General features: G+C 39.4%; 1 protein-coding gene across 1 annotated transcript in view; it reads right to left on the reverse strand.

The window, feature by feature from the left end:
- The window catches only part of ENPP1 (ectonucleotide pyrophosphatase/phosphodiesterase 1), a 107,020-nt gene extending 93,092 nt beyond the window's left edge, over window positions 1-13,928 (reverse strand). Inside the window, exon 1 of the mRNA XM_069077381.1 lies at window positions 13,416-13,928. Within this exon, the coding sequence (XP_068933482.1) occupies window positions 13,416-13,622 (207 nt within the window). The 5' untranslated portion in view covers window positions 13,623-13,928. The remainder of the gene's footprint in view (window positions 1-13,415) is intronic.
- Between the last annotated feature and the right edge of the window lie 4,406 nt (window positions 13,929-18,334).

Consider the following 18,334-nt stretch of genomic DNA (forward strand, 5'->3'; position numbering starts at 1 on the left):
CCCCAATTGCTTAGGGGCAGCCAGGTGGCTCAGCGAGTAAGAGCACCGGCTCCAGTGTCGGGATGACCTGGGGATCAAATCCAGGTGCAGATACTTAGCACCACACCCAGAAATAACTGGCTGAGTAACCTTGAGCAAGTTACTTAACCCTGATTGCTTTAAAAAAAAAAAAGAATTAAGGTCTCCCAAGTTGCTCCTACATAGTTGTTCTTGTCTCAACAGTTGCCTTGTTTTTATTTCTTTTTTAAAAATCCCTTATTCCTATCCAACTCCAAATCAAAGCAGAAAAGCAAAAGGTGGAAAGAACATTGTGTTCAGTCAATTTAGGTGGCTGATTCCAACTTACTTTTTTTCTAAATTCATCTTTTAAAACACGGTCAGTATGCCACCTTGAATTTAATCAAGAAGTATGCTCTGAGGAAACAGCCAATAAAAACACAACTGAAAGAAGTCTCTATGCAACAGGTGATGGAGCATGGGTAGGGCTTAATTGTGAAAGTATTCACAAAAACATTTTCTAACTCTGGTAAGGGCCCAAAGGAAATTCATTCACAATTATAGACATGAACAGAGGATGTAGACAGTAGTTTCTTAATGAAATATGACAGTAAGTTCAGGGAGAAAAGAAAGAAATGTAAACATATTTGACTATGTATATATAGTCAGTCTTAAACCCATTTGATTAAATCAGTAAACACATTGGGATAAGGAATCTAGAAATCTGATATAGGAAAAGTCTTCAAAAATTTGCTGTTGAATTTAACAAAGTATTTGATTGATAGTTACTATCATTCATTATTTACTGAGCATCTTCTATATTATATGCAAAACAATAATGCTAGCTAGCCATGAAAAGGAAAACAAATACTTTCTAAGGCATGGTCCTTGCCCTCAAGGAGCTTCAATTCCAATAGGAAATAGGAGGCCAATAGGCATGAAATAGTTGTTACCATTCAAAGTAGCCTTTGATTAAGTGGTAAAGGCAATAGGGTTGCCTGGCTACATAAAATTTCAAACACTGTGGGTTAGAGTAGTCAAAGTAGGAGTATGCTGGTAAATGTTAAACAATTGACTCCTTGGGGAAAAAAGGCTGCACACTTAAGTTTGATCAGCATCATTAATTTGATTTAACATCATTAACATCAACTTCATCACTTTCTTAAGTCTGGACATTAATAATAAAAATGTCAAGCCCTAATTGGTAGTATTTGCCTATTTCTTGTACATAAAAGTTCACACTGAAAATTTAACACAAGGTTCTCATGAGTCTTTAAGAGCTGACTGTAGCACATCACTCAGTTAAAGAAAGAATGACAGATAAAGAAAATAGAAAGTAAGATTCAGGCTGAGAGAGAGAGAAAGAGAGAGAGAAAAGAGAAGAGGAGAGGAGAGGAGAGGAGAGGAGAGGAGAGGAGAGGAGAGGAGAGGAGAGGAGAGGAAGGAAAAGAAAAGAAAAGGAAAAGAAAGAAAAGGAAAGAAAAGAAAAGAAAATGCATTCTAGGCCAGAGAAACAACATGAATTAAATATTAAATATATTTAGGCTAGTGAGAAGGGTCTGATATAACTGACTGCTTAGAACGGTGGGAAACAAGAGGTAGAAAATGAGGTTGGGGCTGACTACAGCAGGCATTAAATGTCAAGATCTTTGGATTTTATTGTGTAGATAATTGAGAGTCACTAGAGATTTATAAGCAAGGGAAAGATGTTGGAATCTTTGATATTACAACAATCTGAACAGGAGGTTTGGACCTAGAGTGGGGTTGGTAAATGATGAAGGGAAAGACACTGGCTCTGGAGTGAAAAGGCCTTGATTAATTCCATTCTTTGATGCTCATTACCAATACCCAATGAGCATTAAGATGCCCATTGATCATAAGCAAGTCACAACCTCTCCAAACCTCAATTTTGCCATCTGAAAAATGATGGAATTAGACCAGAGGTTCCTCAGATGGCCTCTGAGGTCCCTTCCAGTGCTAGATCTATGATACCACAGTTATAAGAAAATTTTTGAAATTAGAATCACGAAAACATGGGAACTGCCAGATAGGGGTAATGGAGAGCAAAAAGTCAGATAATGTTGGAAAATAAGCTCTGTGAGGCTCAATTTTCTCATCTATAAAATGGTGAACTTAAAAAAGCATTTGCAGAGTATTATCTCACAGGCCTGTTGTGAGAAAAGTGCTTTTGTAAACCTCATACAGAAATATAGAAATTGAACTTGCCACCCCCAATTATCTTGTTCTTAAATCTCCTCATTCAACTCTCCTCACTGAAGAGTACAGTTTCCAAATTCTTCCCTAATTGTTTCTAGAATAACCTACACAATCGCCCTGTGGGGAAGGAACTATTATCACCCCCATTTCACAGAGGAATAAGAGAGGCCTTAAGTGACAAATAGCTGATAAGGCATATAGCTGATAAAGGTCTAAGATAACTCAGATCTTTCTCACTCAGTCTAGTACTCAATCCACCATGCCACCTTATTGTCTCATCTAAACAGAGGTGGATTACCAAATAGATACATTAGTTAAGTGCCTTGAGACCTCCAAGGAAACCAAGAGGTTGACCAGCAGTAGCAATTTTTCATTCTTAGAGGCCTTGTGGTATGGCAGAAGATTCAAATGGTTTACATACATGTTGAAGCCAGCCTGTTATTGACATGTGGCCAAATGAGGTAGACTCAGAAGTCTACATAGAAATGTGTGGGCAGTTGCAGACAAAGGACCATTGTTAAGATCACAACCCCTCAGCAAGTAAAGTTTTTGCATGTCCCATTCTTGACCCATTTGTTGGCCCACTTTCAACATATTCACTTCATTGGCTTTCCTTAACCAACCCTGTAGATACAAGTTTCTTTTCTTGGCACTGCCCTTCAGCCTTCCTTGATACTGTTGCTTATTTTATAGACTCCTACTGAATAACCAAAATGTTCTGACTCTATCCTGGACTACTGAATGCTGTGTTAATCAAAGAAATCTTAATAATAAAAAAGAAATATGTGAAGACTAAGGCTGAACAAAGATCTGGTAGTTATCTGAAGACATGAAAATTGAATCCATAGGAGCAGATAAAATCACCAAGGCAGAGATTATAAAGAGAAAAGAGAAGATAACCTAGGTCTGAACTACACGAGACAACCACAGTTAGTGAGAGGGATGTCGATGAAGATCCAAGAAAGGAGATTGAGAAAGAATGGTCAGACAACTAGGAAGTGAATCAAGAAAAGGTGGTCCCAGGGGCAGCTAAGTGGTATAATGATAGAGCACCAGCCCTGGAGTTGGGAGGACCTGAGTTCAAATTATGCCATAGACACTTGACAATTATTAGCTGTGTGACCTTGGGCAAGACCCAGTTGCCCTGCCTTGCCCCCTCCAAAAAACAAAAACAAAAAGCAGTCATAAAAACCCAGAGAAAGATTACCTAGGAGAAAAAAGGGGTCAATATTGTCAGCTGTTGCAGAGAGGTAAAGAAGGATGAGGATTGAGGAAAAAGACCTTAGATTTGACAATGAAGAGACCACTGGTAACTTTGAAAAGGAAAGTTTTAGCTGAGTGATGAGATCACAAGGCAATTTAGAGAAGGTTTAGAAACGAATGAAAGGAGAAGAAATGTAGGTACTGAGTGAAGATAGCTTTTTCAGGTGGGAGAGATATTGAATGAGTTGGTAGAAATGGAAGGATCTAATGTGGATTTTATTTTAATATGGGGAAGATATGAATATGTTTGTAAGTAACAAAGAAGGAACCAATAAGTACCAAGGGACTGATGATTGGAGACAGTAGAGATGATAGTGGAAGCAATCTGCTGGAGAAATGGGCATAAGATCAAGTGCACATATTGAGGGCCTGACTTTGGCAAGGTACACAAGACTTGGGCACAGAAGAACTGGGTTTGAACCCAACTCTGCTATCTACTACCTATGTAATGTTGGGTCTCAATTTCCTTTAAAATGAAAGGAGTGGAACTGGAAGACTTCAAAATGTTCTCATAACCCTAAAGTAACTATCTTATGGACTTCTCCCCTTTGTAAAGTAGATAATTAAATGTAACTAAAATAAAGTTAAAAATAAAGTAGATAATTAAATGTAAATAAAATAAAATAATAAAATAAAAAGTAAATAATTAAATTAAATTTCCAAATCAAAAACACAAAATGCTAGAGATAGAAGGTACCCAAGTGATGTATGTTCTAACCCCTAATTTTTCAGATGAAGAAACAAAGTCTAGAAAGGTAAAATTATCTTTTCAAAGGTCACATGGCTAGTAAGTGATAGAGATGAACATGAATCTTCCATCTCTCATTCTAATATTTTTTCCACTATACAAGAAAATGCAATTTAATGGATTTTTTAAAAATCTATAGGTAAAATATTTTAGGATTACAGGATTTTAGAACTAAAAGATACCTTATAGGCTATTATGGTCATTGTCATGAGCCTATCTTTCTGTCCTATACCTCAAACCTGTCCACATATTTACCCATCCTCTTTTGTGCCACTCATAATAGAAATGGTGCTAACCTCTTCATTTTTGCCCTCAAACCAACCCCCATCCTGTGTCTTTTGGGAATCTTTTATATTATTCACCCATCATCTTCAATCTCTCTATCCATTGGATCCTTCTCTGCTTAAACATGATCAGGTCTTCATTAGTATAAAATTCAATATTTTCACTTAATCTTGCTACCTATTCAATGTATCACCCTATTTTCCTGTTTAGTTTCACAGATGGACAGCTTGTCTCTTGATTGCAAAATCAAATGTTTTGTGAGAATGCCTAAACAAACTGTATAGTATATGAACATAATAGAATATTACCACAATAGAAGAAATACAGAAAAGCAGTCTAGGAGAAACTGGGGAAGATTTTCATACTAACTGATGGCAGAGTGAAATGAGAAAAATCTGGAGAATTTATACAAAAATAACATTCTAAAGAAAAAAAATTTAAAGGACTAAAAGTTTCATTAATGACCAACCATATTTTGAAAAAAGGGATAATAAAGGGATATATAAAATAATAAAATATGATATATAATATAATAAAAAAGGAATAATAAAGCCTGTTACTCTCCTGTCAGAGAAGTCATAATCTCAAGGTGTGAAATAAGACATTCATTTTCAGGTGTAAACAATTTGGTAATTATTTTTTGTTTGATTATACATATTTATTTACAAATTTTTTTTTCTAATAACGTGGGGGGGGGGAAGGAGGACTGATAGTTGTCTTCAAGTATTTGAAAAACTATGACATAAAAGAGGAATTGTGCTTAGCCTCAGGAAGTAGAACTCAAAGCAATGTGTAGAAGCAGCAGAGTAGCATGCATATTTAGGCTTGATAGAAGCCAAAACGTTCTAACAATTAGTTGGTTCTAACAAAGTGGAACAGGCTGCCATGGTAGCGATATCTCTTCACTATAGGTTTATAGTTGTCCTTCATCCTCATCATATCACTACATTAGAGTCAGTGCGCACAGTGTGTCTGACAATGGCTGATCAAACCAATGAGCTTGGAAGGCTCTACCTCAGGTTGAGCACAAATCATCCACATGAACATGTGGAGTGGAAATGTCTCTAAATCTGCACATCTCATGTTTTTCTTGAGCTACTGTAATTCTGCTTGGCTCATAAGAGCACAGCACCTTCTTTGTAGTAGGCACACCACGCTGAGCAGTCCTTTGTCCATGTCTCATAATTGATTCCTAAGTTCTTCAGAAAGACCTTAAGAGTGTCTTTGTATCATTTCTTCTGACCTCCATGTGAGTGTTTGCCGTGAATGAATTCTCCATAAAATAGTCTTTTAGGCAAAGGTACATTTGGCATTCGACCAATGTGACCAGCCCACTGGAGCTGCACTCTCTGCAGTGTAGTTTGAATGCTTGGAAATTTAGCTTGAAAATGGACCTCAGTGTCTAGTACCTGATCTTGACAGCTGATCTTCAGAATCTTCCTAAGACAATTCCAATGGAACCATTTCATTTTTCTCTCAGATTGCTGGCATACTGTTCAGGTTTCACAGGCATACAGCATTGAGGTAAGCACAATGACTTTGTGGATGTTCAGTTTGGAAGGCAGTCTAGTACCTCTTCTTTCCCATACTTTCCTTTAAGAGCCTCCTAAACCCTGAGCTAGCTCTGGCAATGCATGTGTCAATAGACATAAACAAAAGCTAGAAGAACACATTGGAGATGTTATGGAAGGAATTATTCTTAGACTAGATTGGCCTTGAAGGTACTTGCCAACTCTGAATTCCTAAGATCTCTGCCTTTTAGAATCTCCATCTTCTTTCAAGGGTCAGGTGCCAACTCTTTCTTTGTACTCCCCAACTGAAATTTTTCTTTCCCTCTTTATTTTTTTTGCTTCTTTTTTTATTTGGAGAGAAGGCAGGGAAATTGGGGTTAAGTGACTTGCCCAAGGTCACACAGCTAGTTTTTTGTGCTAAGTGTCTGAGGCCAGATTTGAACTCAGATCCTCCTGACTACTCCAGGGCTGGTGCTCTATTCACTGTACTGCCTAGCTTCCCCTCTTTCCCTCTTTTTAAGTATTCCAAGAGAACTTTGCCTGGATTTCTTCTTTGCCCTATAACTTTCTATATTGTATTATGCCTGTTTGTGTACATTTCATATCTGACTCTACTCAGAGTAAAATATATAAACACCTTAAAGAAAGGGACCATGTCAGTTTTGTCTTTGTATTCCCACCATCACTTAGCTCAAGGCCTTGAATAGTCCTATACTATATACCTTCTATACCTCAGTAGATATGTGATCTCATCAATATGGTTATTCCTGTTAACAATGCTTATCATAAACCATCTATGCCTGCTCAGCCTCTCAAACTCTTATCCATTCACTCCCATAAATATGCTCTCAAACTCTTGATATTTCCAGGATGCCAATGGAGTCAACCTTCAATTATCCATCTATCTCATTATATATAATGTCAATCTTTTTTCCCCTCTGTCACACATTTCTCTGATGAAAACATTTTGCCACTTCCTCTGCCCAATTCCTCATTTGAAATGTACTATAGCTTGCTCATGCCCCCACCAGGGACATCATTGTGACTTTAGTAAACACTTAATAGATGTTTAGTTGACCTGAATTTGCTCAGTTTACCAATGAGAGATCCCAAGGAGGTAACATGATTTACCAAAGTCATATAGCAGGTGGCAGAGGTGGGATTTGAACCCAGGTCTTTTGACTCCATGTACAATACTTTTTCTACTATGCTACCTGGGCTCTCAGTCAACCCTTCTTAATGACTCTCTCTCTCTCTCTCTCTCTCTCTCTCTCTCTCTCTCTCTCTCTCCCTCTCTCTCTCCCTCTCTCTCTCTCTCTCTCAGAACTCTTCTGTCTCTTTTGCTGGCTCCTCATTCCCTTATCAAACACCTTGATTATGACTGTCCATGAAGGTTTGTTTGTGCCAGGTCCTCTTTTCTTCACTCTATATACACTCCCTTTCACCCATGTCTTCAACTACTCCCCTTTAAGCAAATAGCTCCCAAAACTTTATCTCTGATCCTGACCTCACTTCTGAGCTTCAAATTCTTATTTCTAACAACTCATAATAGCTCTCCACCCTGAGATCATACCTCAATTTCAACATGTTAAAAATAAGTTTCAGGATCTTCCCCCACAAAGCCTCTTACTTCTTCTGACTTCATTATTTCTGTTTATGGCAAATCCATTCACCTTGTTTCCGATGTCTGGAATGTTGGAATTATCTTTGACTCTTCCAGTCTCCTCACTTACTTCTCCGGGTGTTCTACTGTCAGGTCCTGTTGATTCCACCTCCTCATTATTACTCACATCCATCCTACTTTCCTGCTCTCTAGTCCCATTGACTACAACTTAATAGAGATCTTCCCTACTACCACCCCTGGGATACTACAATAGATTAATTATAGGGCATCCTGTCTCTCACTTCAAACCTGCATATCCCTATTAGAATAATCTTCAATATGACTGAACCTAGGAACTGCCTTACTCCTTTGCTTGGAAATCTTCAGCGGCTCCCTGTTGTCCACCAAGGAAAGTTCAACTCCCCTGCCTAACATTTAATATCCTCCACAATATGGTGCCACCCTATTTTTACAAATTTATGTCACAAATTCAGAGTTATAGAGAGCATTGGAGACTATCTAGTTCAGCTTGTACACCACCAAGGATTCCCTCAATGACATCACCAACAAGTGGTCATCCAGCCTCTATTGCAGAGTAGGGACTGAGGAACTATGTTCAGAGGCAGACCACAGAACTTTTGGATAACTCTTGCTAGGAAGGTGTTTGTAGGACTTTTCTCCCCTTATATTAACCCTAAATCTGCCTCTCTCACCCATAGGCACTATTTCTGCCCTTTTGGGCCAAGTAGATTAAGTCAAATCCCTTTTCAGCCTGACTCCTTCCTACCCCCAACCCCAGTTAAATACAATAAGCAATTAGTAAGTGCCTAATAGGAGGAGCCAAGATGGCAGAGTAAAAATAGGACCTCTGGGTGACTCCTGCTCCCACCATCCCCAATACACGTAAAAAAAAGACTCTAAACAAATTTTAGAGCTACAGAACCCACAAAGTGACAGAGAGAAACAAATCTCCTGCTGAAGGCAGCCAAGCAGACCAACAGAAAGGGTCTAACACACCAAGCTGGGAGTCGAGCACAGTCCCACGTGAGCCACAGAGTTCTGGCCCCAGGACAGCCCTGACCAGCTGCAGCTGAAGCAGACTTCAGGAGAGTGAATCACCAGCAACTGAGGTCATTTTCAGACTTCTCAACCCATCAACACCAAAAAGAAAGTAAAAGGTCAACCAGGAACTCTGTTGGAACTGAGTAGAGAAAAGCAAGGTCCAGCCCCTGCTCCAGGGTGAGAAGTAGCCTTCATAGCTCCTGGCCTGAAGATCACAGGGGGACCAAGTGATCAGTCTGAGGATAACTGCTATTGCTTTAACCTGCATGGATCTGGATTGTGGTCTTGGATAATGGTCCTGGGGTGTGTGGCCAGTGTGCCAGAGCTTGTGGGGGCTATAGAGAGGGCACTCTACAAATAGCTCTGGCAGCTGCGAAAACCCAGCAATTTGGGACATGGCTCTCTGCAATCTAGAAGCAGATTTCTACCATGGCAAAGAGCTCAAAAGTCAAGTAATTGCCTGGCAATATCAGCAACCAGAGGAAGCACAAACAGACCATAGATTCCTTTTTTGGGAACAAAAAGGATCAAAGCATGGAATGGGAAGAAGACAATGAAGCGAGAACTCCTGCATCAAAAGCTCCCAAGAAAAATATGAACTGCTTACAGGCCATGGAGGAGCTCAAGAAGGATTTTGAAAATCAAGTAAGAGAAGTGGAGGAAACATTGGGAAGAGAAATGAGAATGATGCAAGAAAATCAGTAAAAGCAAATCAACAGCCTGCTAAAGTAGACCCAAAAAATACTGAAGAAAATAACACCTTAAAAAGTAGACTAACCCAAATGTCAAAAGAGGCCCAAAAAGCCAATGAGGAGAAGAATGCCTTAAAAAGCCAAATTTGCCAGATGGAACAGAAATTTCAAAAGCTCACTGAAGAGAATAATTCCTTCAAAATTAGATTGGAGCAAATGGAAGCTAATGACTTTATGAGAAATCAAGATACTATAAAACAGATCCAAACAAATGAAAAAATTAGAAGGCAATGTGAAACATCTCACTGGAAAAACCACTGACCTGGAAAATAGATCCAGGAGAGATGATTTAAAAATTATTGGACTACCTGAAAGCCATGATCACAAAAAGAGCTTAGACAACATCTATCAAGAAATTATCAAGCAAAATTCCCCTGATATTCTAGAACCAGAGGTCAAAATAGAAATTGAAAGAATTCACTGATCACCTCTTAAAAAGGTCCCAAAAAGAAAACTCCTAGGAATATTATAGTTAAATTCCAGAGTTCCTAGGTCAAGGAGAAAATACTGCAAGCATTCAGGAAGAAACAATTTGAGTATTGTGGAAATACAATCAAGATTAACACAAGACCTAGCAGCTTCTAATTAATAGATGGAAGTGCTTGGAATATGATATTCTAGAGGTCTAAGGAGCTAGGATTAAAACCAAGAATCACCTACCCAGCAAAACTGAGTATAATGCTTCAGGGGAAAATATGGCCATTCAATGAAATAGAGAATTTTCAAGCATTCTTGATGAAAAAGCCAGAGCTGAACAGAAAATTTGACTTTCAAAACAAGAAGCATGAGAAGGAAAAAGAAAACAGGAAAAAGAAATCATAACAAACTTATTAAAGTTGAACTATTCACATTCCTATATGGGAAAATGATAACTGTAACTCATAAGACTTTTCTCAGTATGAGGATAATTGAAGGAAATATATATGTATATGTATGTATACATACACATATGTATGAGTGTGTATGTGTGTATAAATATATATGTGTGTGCATATGTGTGTACATGTATACAATACACAGAGGGCACAGGGTGAGTTGAACATGAAGGGATGATATCTAAAAAATAAAATTAAGAGGTGATAGAGGAATATATTGGGAGGAGAAAAGGAGAGATAGAATAGGGTAAATCATCTCATATAAAAGAGGCAAGAGAAAACTGTTACAATGGAGGGGAAGAGCAGGAAGGTGAAAGCAAACAGGTCAAATGTTGAATTTGGCTTAAGAAGGGAATAACATACACACTCAGTTAGGTATCTTACCCTATAGGAAAATAGGGGAGAAGGGGATAAGAGGGGGGATGATAGAAGGGAGGGAAGATTGGGGGAGAGGGTAGTTAGAAGCCAACACTTTTAAAAAGGGATAGGGTCAAAGGAGAAAATAGAATACTTGGGGGGTGGGATAGGGTGGAGGGAAATATAGTTAGTCTTTCACAATATAACTACCATGGAAATGCTTTGTGTAACTACACATGTACAGCTTCTAGTGAATTGCTTATCTTCCTGGTGGGGGGGGGTGGGGGGGGGAGGAGGGAAGAGGGGTAAAAATCTGGAACTCAAAGTTCTGGAACTCAAATGTTTAAAAAAATTGCTTTTTACATGCAATCAGGAAATAAGATATACAGGCACTGGGGTATAGAAATTCATCTTGCCCTACTAGAAAGTTGGAGGGGGGGGACAGGGAAGAGGGAGGATATAAGAGAGAACAGATTGGGGGAAGGGGTATTCAGTAGGCTCGCTATTTTGAGGTGGGGGTAGGGGAAAGATGAGGAGAAAATTTTTTAACTCAAAATCTTGTGAAAAAGAATGTTGAAAACTAAAAATAAATTTTAAAAATTGGGGAAAAAAATTAGTAAGTGCCTACTCTGTGTAAGGCACTGGAAATACAAAGACAAACCAAAAAACAGTCCCTCACTTCTAGTAGTTTATAGAATAAATAAATGTTAGATAGTTTTTTAGTCCATCCTTATATGACATCCTCTCCCAACATTTCACCATCTCTCTCCCTCTTTATACTCCCTTGCATACACTCTGTACTCTAACCAAACTGGACCACTACTACTCTTTCCCCACTCACTGGGTTCTCATGTTTCCAAGCCTTACCTTACTTTGCTCCCTGTATTTGCATTGTTCTCATCTCCAGGGAATTACAGTATTTATCCATCTTTTAAAGCCTAACTTAATTGTCACTGCATCCTTAAAGCTTTCTCTGATTGGTCTCTTATAAGGAAACCTAACACAGCACTTTGTTTTGTAACTCTCATAAGATCATAGCTCAGAGTTGGAACTTTTAACACACATTTTTATAAAGGAGGTAACTGAAGCGCATTGAGGTTGAGTGATCAAACAGGTAGGAAGCATCAGAGGCAAGATTGAAACTCAAGTCCTCTGACTCCATAGACAGTGTTCTTTTCTCTATATTAAGCTTCCTCCCTAATGTATTTATTATGTTAGCATAAGCAGAAGGAACGGAGCTTTGATGAAAAAATAAAGAAAAAATGAAAAATATAAACTAGAATTAAATGAGCACAGGGGAAGTTTAAATTATGCAGTGGATTGAGCTCCAGTACTGAAGTCAGGAAGACCTCAGATACTTACTGGCTATGTGACTCTGGGCAAGTCACTTAACCTTTTTTACCTCAGTTTCCTCATCTGTTAAATGAGCTGGAGAAGAAAATGACAAACCACTTCAGTATCTTTGCCAAAGAAACCCCAAATGGGGTCACAAAAAGTCAGACACAAGTCTTGAACAACAAATAAGAAGTCATAAAACCATCAATTGACTTACATATTGAATGAAAATAGAAATTCCTAAACAGTAACCAGTAAGATATGGCAAGAGAACTTTCTGAGATTCATGATTACATTTTCAAAAACCCATCTTAAATCTTAAGCCACCATGACTTGAGGGACCTAAAGTTCTGACAATTCCAGTGACCTGTTATCCTTGCACCTTGGTTTACCAAAGGATACAAAAACAAGAGAAAGGCTGGAAAAAATGTATTCAGTACTAAACCCTTCAAATGCTTTGCCTGTTGTGTTAACTTTCTAGAAAATTTCAGCCTTTCTAGGCTTACTTAAGATTTCCCTCCAAGGTGGTGGTATTCCTTTTAATCATTTTGTTTAAAGTCTTCACAACCATACTTCAAATTCCTTAAGAGAATGGTGGTGAACAGTCATTATATTTATTCAAAGAGAGTTGAGCTCCTTTAAAAAAAAGATTTTTTATCTATATATTAATGATACATTATATAATGTATTATACTTATGTGAAAGTGTAATATGTTTCTACTTATCTGAAAGTCAACATGGTAGAGTAGAGAACTGACATTGGTATAACCAAGATTTGGTTTCAAGTCCCACTTCTCTGCAACTTTCCCACCTCTCCCACCCTGCCATCCTGGCAGTGTGGCCCTCAACTTCTCAGTGACCCAGGAAACTATAAGACCAAACTGAAAGGTAACTGTTGCTCTGCCTGAGCACTCCCTACAATAAAGAAATCACAGGTCCAGTTTTTTTAAAGGATATTATTAAAATTGTTAGAATCACATGTTAATAATAGTGGTGATACACGATGTGATTATTCTGTGTAATTATTAACATGGTGATTACAGTAACCCTCAGGTTTCCAGTTGTCCAGTTGTAATGAGACAGCTGGACAGTCAGCCACTCTTGTTGCTGGTGCCTCTCCAGTCTGTCTTTCAGTCAGTCCGCCTGTCTTGTCAGGCGGTCATTCAGTCAGTCAGTCAGTCAGTCTGTCTGTCTGTCTGTCTGTCTACCTCCCCGCCTGCCCACAGTCTGCCCCGGAGCCAGGGGGTCAGATCACACGTTCTGTGCAAGACTAGAGTAGCGCCTTTTCCAGCTAGCACTGCGGGCCTGGCACTGGCCCCAGGCGGAGGCGGAGAAAAGGCGGCACCTGCTCCAGGGAGTCCTGGGGTGGGCCACTGGGGCGTCCGGGGCAGTCCAAAGAATTGCACTCACCAGAGAAAGCACTTTATATGTGTTGGGATCCTTGGCTTTGTGCGCCCGCGCGCCTTTTTCGGGCTGCTGCTCGTCCCCCAAGTCCAGGGGAGCCAGCATGTTAACAGCCTCTTGCGGGTCCCCGGCAGCCGCCCTGTAGCCCTGCTCCTTGCCGGCGCGGCTCTCCTTGGTGCCCGGGTGGCTCCCGCTGCAGCCGTCCTTCTCCATGGTTGGCTCAGGCTTTCTGCTGCTCGGGCTCCTCTGCCGGCTGCCTTTGCTTTAATAAGAGTCACTGAGGGCGGCCTGGCCCCGGGGACTCCGCCCCCCTCCTTCAGCCAGCCTCCTCCCAGACCCTTGGCTCTTTTCCCCTAGCCAATAATGTAAAATGTGAGGGGGAGAGCGGCCCAACGCCCCGGATTATTTGGCTTCCTGTCTGATTTCGGGCATTCTGGCTGTTGGGTTATTTTGGGTGTTTTACGTGTGTGTCTCTTTAACTTCCCCCAAAGCCTTTCCCCTCACCCCACCCTGAGCACCATCTGAAGACTTGCAGGAATCGCCCTGTTCAGTACCTTAGTATTGCCTGAATTGCATAGTGTGGTCTACAGAGGGCATGAGATCATGTGGCCCCAAAATAGTGCGAGCGGAGAAGGAGGAGGATGGATGGATGGATGGATGCTGTTTATAAGGGAACAGGAGAACCAGCCTGGGACTCTCCTGCGTGACTTTGCAGGCGACCTAGAGTGGGTGCTCTTTTTTCGCTCCTAAATGGAAATAGAGGCTGTGATGAAGAAAACATTGGGTTTCATCATTAAAATCTTAGGCTCAAAGGATTTAGAGCTGGAAGGAACCAGTCTATCGGGAAATGAAGACTCCCAAGGTTTTGGTTTAGTTCCCGTTTTGTTGTTTTGTTTAGTGGATTCATATGTTGGTCCTTTTAAACTTAATGTGCTGGAAATTTTAAAGTGACACGCTGTCCCTTCCTGTGACTGACGTTTTGATATTGAACCAACAGTGAGTCAAGTTGGTTCCCTTGGTATTTTAACAAAAGGGGGAAAAAAAAGAACTCAGTATTTGCTTCGGGGATTCAAGAGGCTGGGAGAAGTGTCTTTTCTTCGGGTTTCTTCACCTAGTTTCTGCAGCTTTCACAGGGTAGTTGCCCATCAGTAACAAAGACCACGTGTGTCATGCAGACTCAGACTTGCCTGTGCATCCTTAAAACAATGCCTGCTAACAGTCCAGGCTTTTCAACAGAAATATCAACTCCAACATCGAAGGGATGTTTGTAAATTCTCAAAACAAAATTAATGTAATTTTTAAATGTATAAAAATTTACATGCATTTATATAATGTTTTGCTCTTTACAAAACACTTTTGCATATTGGATGACTAAAAGTTAATATTATTTTAACAATGTGCCAAGTGAATGTTGATGCCTTCAAAGTATTTGGGTTCAGGGAGAGGAAGCAGTGTGGTACAACTAAAAGAGTGTCAGATGTAGTGTTAGAGCACCCAAGTTCAATTCTCATTTGCTATAGTGCTTAGAAAAGTGCCCAACACAGTAAGTACCACAGAGATAATTAGCTTTTTTTTTCTTTCTTCCTTTTTTTCCCCCCACTATTACTACTACCTGTGTGACCTAGGGCAAGTCATTTAACCATTCTGGTCCTCAGTTTCCTCATTTGTAAAATGTAAATAATTTGTAAAAAAAAAAAAAACCTGATTCTGTGTGAATACACTTATTCAACAGAGCAAACTCTCCAATAACTCAAGGATTGCTCTGTTTCCGTCTGCTTTGTATCCCTAGAGTAGTTCTTGACCTAGTCCATAGACCATGAACTGGGATGGGAGAAAAAAAAAGTGAATCTTTATTTTCCCTACCTCTACCTGAAGTTCGGGAAATTAAATACAGCAGTGGACAGTGCCCAGCCTGACGTCAAGAAGACTCATCTTCCTTAGGCTTTAGACATTTCCTAGCTGGGTGACCAACTGGGCAAGTCACTTAATCCTGTTGCTTCAGTTTCCTCATTTATTTTTTTTATTTTTTTTTTGCTTTTTGGAGGGCAGTGGGGGTTAAGTGACTTGCCCAAAGTCACAGGGCTAGTGTGTCAAATGTCTGAGCCCGGATTTAAACTCAGGTCCTCCTGATTCCAGAGCCAGTGTTCCATTCACTGCGACACCTAGCCTCCCCTATTTTCCTCATTTATAAAAAGAGTTGGAGAAGGAAATGCAAAACAGTCCAGTATCTTTACCAAGGAAACCCTACATGGGGTCAGGAAGAGTTGGACACAACTGAACAAAAAAAAAAACAAAAAAAAACCCTGAAGTTCGACATTTCCTTCATCATTTAAAAAGGGTTTCACCAAACTACCAAAGAGGCTTATTGCACAAAACAGGTTAAGAACCTGGGGTTTTGTGAGGCTCAAATGAGATAATGGATGGAAAGTACTTTGCATGCCTTAAAGTACTATATAAATGCCAGCTATTATTATTATTAGTCTACAGTTACCAGGTCTCCAGCCTGCTGATGACTTCTTCCCTGAGCCTTCTATTGCACTACTGCTTGACTTAAGAATATTTATATAGCAATATGTGTGGTGGTAAATGTTTAACTACCAGGATCTCCCAGAAAAAGCAAAAAAATGTATTCAGGAATGCTTTTAAATTTAATCTATATTATTTATACTTTCTAAAGTCTGAACAATCAACAAAACAATAAATCAAGCCCTCATTTGCAGCAAGGTGTAAATGCTCACATTGAAAATTTAAGGAAAAGTGGTGAAGTCTGACTCCTTTATACCTCTGTTTAAAAACAAAACAAACAAAACCTGATCTAGAATTCAGTTCAGTGCCTTGCACTTTGTGCATGTCTAATAAAGGCTTGCTGAACTGAAATGACTTCCCAAAGGGTTGGAATCAAAGTTGATTCATGAGCCTAAAAGAAAATCATCTTGGCTCATTTTAAATTTCCCAACTTGACCATAATTAATTCCCATTATGTGTCATTTGGGAAACACATGAACCCTGAAAGGACAAATATTTGTCATCCTTGAGGATAATCAAAAGAATGTGCTGGGGCAGCCAGGTAGCACAGCGAGACCTGGGGATCGAATCCGGGCTCAGACACTTAGCACCCACCCAGAAACACCTGGCCGTGTAACCTTGAGCAAATTACTTAACCCCAATTGCTTTAAAAAAAAAAAGAAGTGCTTCAGGTTCTAAAAATTGCTCCAAAAAGGGGGCAGGCAGGTTAAAGAAGCTACACTATTCCTAGACTACATTAAATTAAAATTACTTGCCCAGGGCTAAATAGATTTTGAGGCAAGGTTTGAATCCAGACCTCCTGCCCTTTAAGTCCAGGATTTTTTTCCATTGTACCATTTACATGTAGTAACATCTTAAGATTTTATTTTGAAAGTTGGCACAAGACATTCATTCAAATGTCACCCACAGAATGCCTTTTGATTCCACTCTTATAACTACTGTTGTTATCCAATAGATTACCTTGTACCTGAAAGAGCAATAGAAGCCTAAGGAGGGTTAGTTTCTTCCCCCCAGGTCATACAACTTGTTAGTGGCAGACCAGGACTAGAAACCAGCCCTTTGAAGTCCTGCCCAGTATTCTTTCCTCTACCCCCCCTCCCACCCCCTTTCAGTAGTCTGGAAACATCAGAAAATGTCACCTCTTTAGTGAGACTGTGGTGTAGTCGCAAATGTACTGTACTTGAAGCAAATCCTACTTCTGACAGTAGTTGTGTGACCACAGACAAGTTATTTAAGCACTCTAAGCTTCACTTTTTTCATCTGTAAAATATAGATAATAATATCTGTAAAAAAAAAAAAAACCTTAAGGGCTTCTCTCAATGTAGGCAATCATCATGGCATTATTTGGTAGAGTGCTTCTAATAGTAGTTAAAATGATTTGAGGTTTTAGGACTCTCTTCTTCCTCCTAACCCATCAAAAATTGTCATTGTAACATCATTGTCATTCATAACTATTTGACAGTCTATTCTTTGGGGCTCAAGCTTTGTGTTACCTGGAATCCTAAATACTACAGTATTTTCATCTTGGAAAAATAAAGTTTTTACCTGAATATTGAAATAGAGTGTCTTTGATTTGCTCTATAACAATTTGGCTATGTTGACTATAGGAAATTTCTAGCCAAGTCTAAAATGGCAGGGAGGGGGAGACAGAAGAAAAGAGGAATGGGAGGAGAGAGATTGAATCACCAAAAGCCATTAAATCATTAAAACAAAGGGAAAAATTCCACCTTATCCTTAGTGTTTAGGGTTGGGGTTTTTGTTGTGGTTGTTTTTGTTTGTTTTTGCTAAGATTCTAGAAGCTATTTATCTTTGTTCCTTCCTAGCTCTCCAGGGTCCAATAACATGATCCCTAGAGCAAAAGAAGAGAGGAAACCATCTTCAACTATTAAAGATTAAGAGGTAAATTCTCCTAATTTCTACATAGACCTTCAAAGGCTGCCCTTTATAGGTTTGTGATATTCCAGTTTTCTACCTATGGGCCAGAGAATGGGGTTTAATAATTACTAAATAACAATTAGTGATATCTTATACAATCTGTCATATGATCAAAAGGAGAGATCATTCCAGGGATAGTTCAAATCAGTTCAATCTGCGAAACTCACTTAAAATGAATCAGCTATCAGGGCGGCTAGATGGCAGTGAATAGAGCACCAGCCCTGGAGTCAGAAGGACCTCAGTTCAAAAACGACCTCAGACATTTAACACTTACTAGCCAGTGACCTTGGGCAAGTCACTTAACTCCAATTGCCCTCCCTTTCCCCCCTCCAAAAAGCAAAAAGAAAAAAAAAAGAAAAAGAATTAGGTATCACTCCAATTCCTGGGCTTCAGTTGCCTCAATTTATAATGAGAAGATTAGACTAGAGAAATTAAAAATAATAATAGTCACCATTTTTGTAGGA

The sequence above is a fragment of the Petaurus breviceps genome, unplaced genomic scaffold (assembly GCF_028583685.1).
Source record: "Petaurus breviceps papuanus isolate PSGF00001 unplaced genomic scaffold, PetGlider_PUasm1.0 90977, whole genome shotgun sequence".
Lineage (NCBI taxonomy): Eukaryota > Metazoa > Chordata > Mammalia > Diprotodontia > Petauridae > Petaurus > Petaurus breviceps.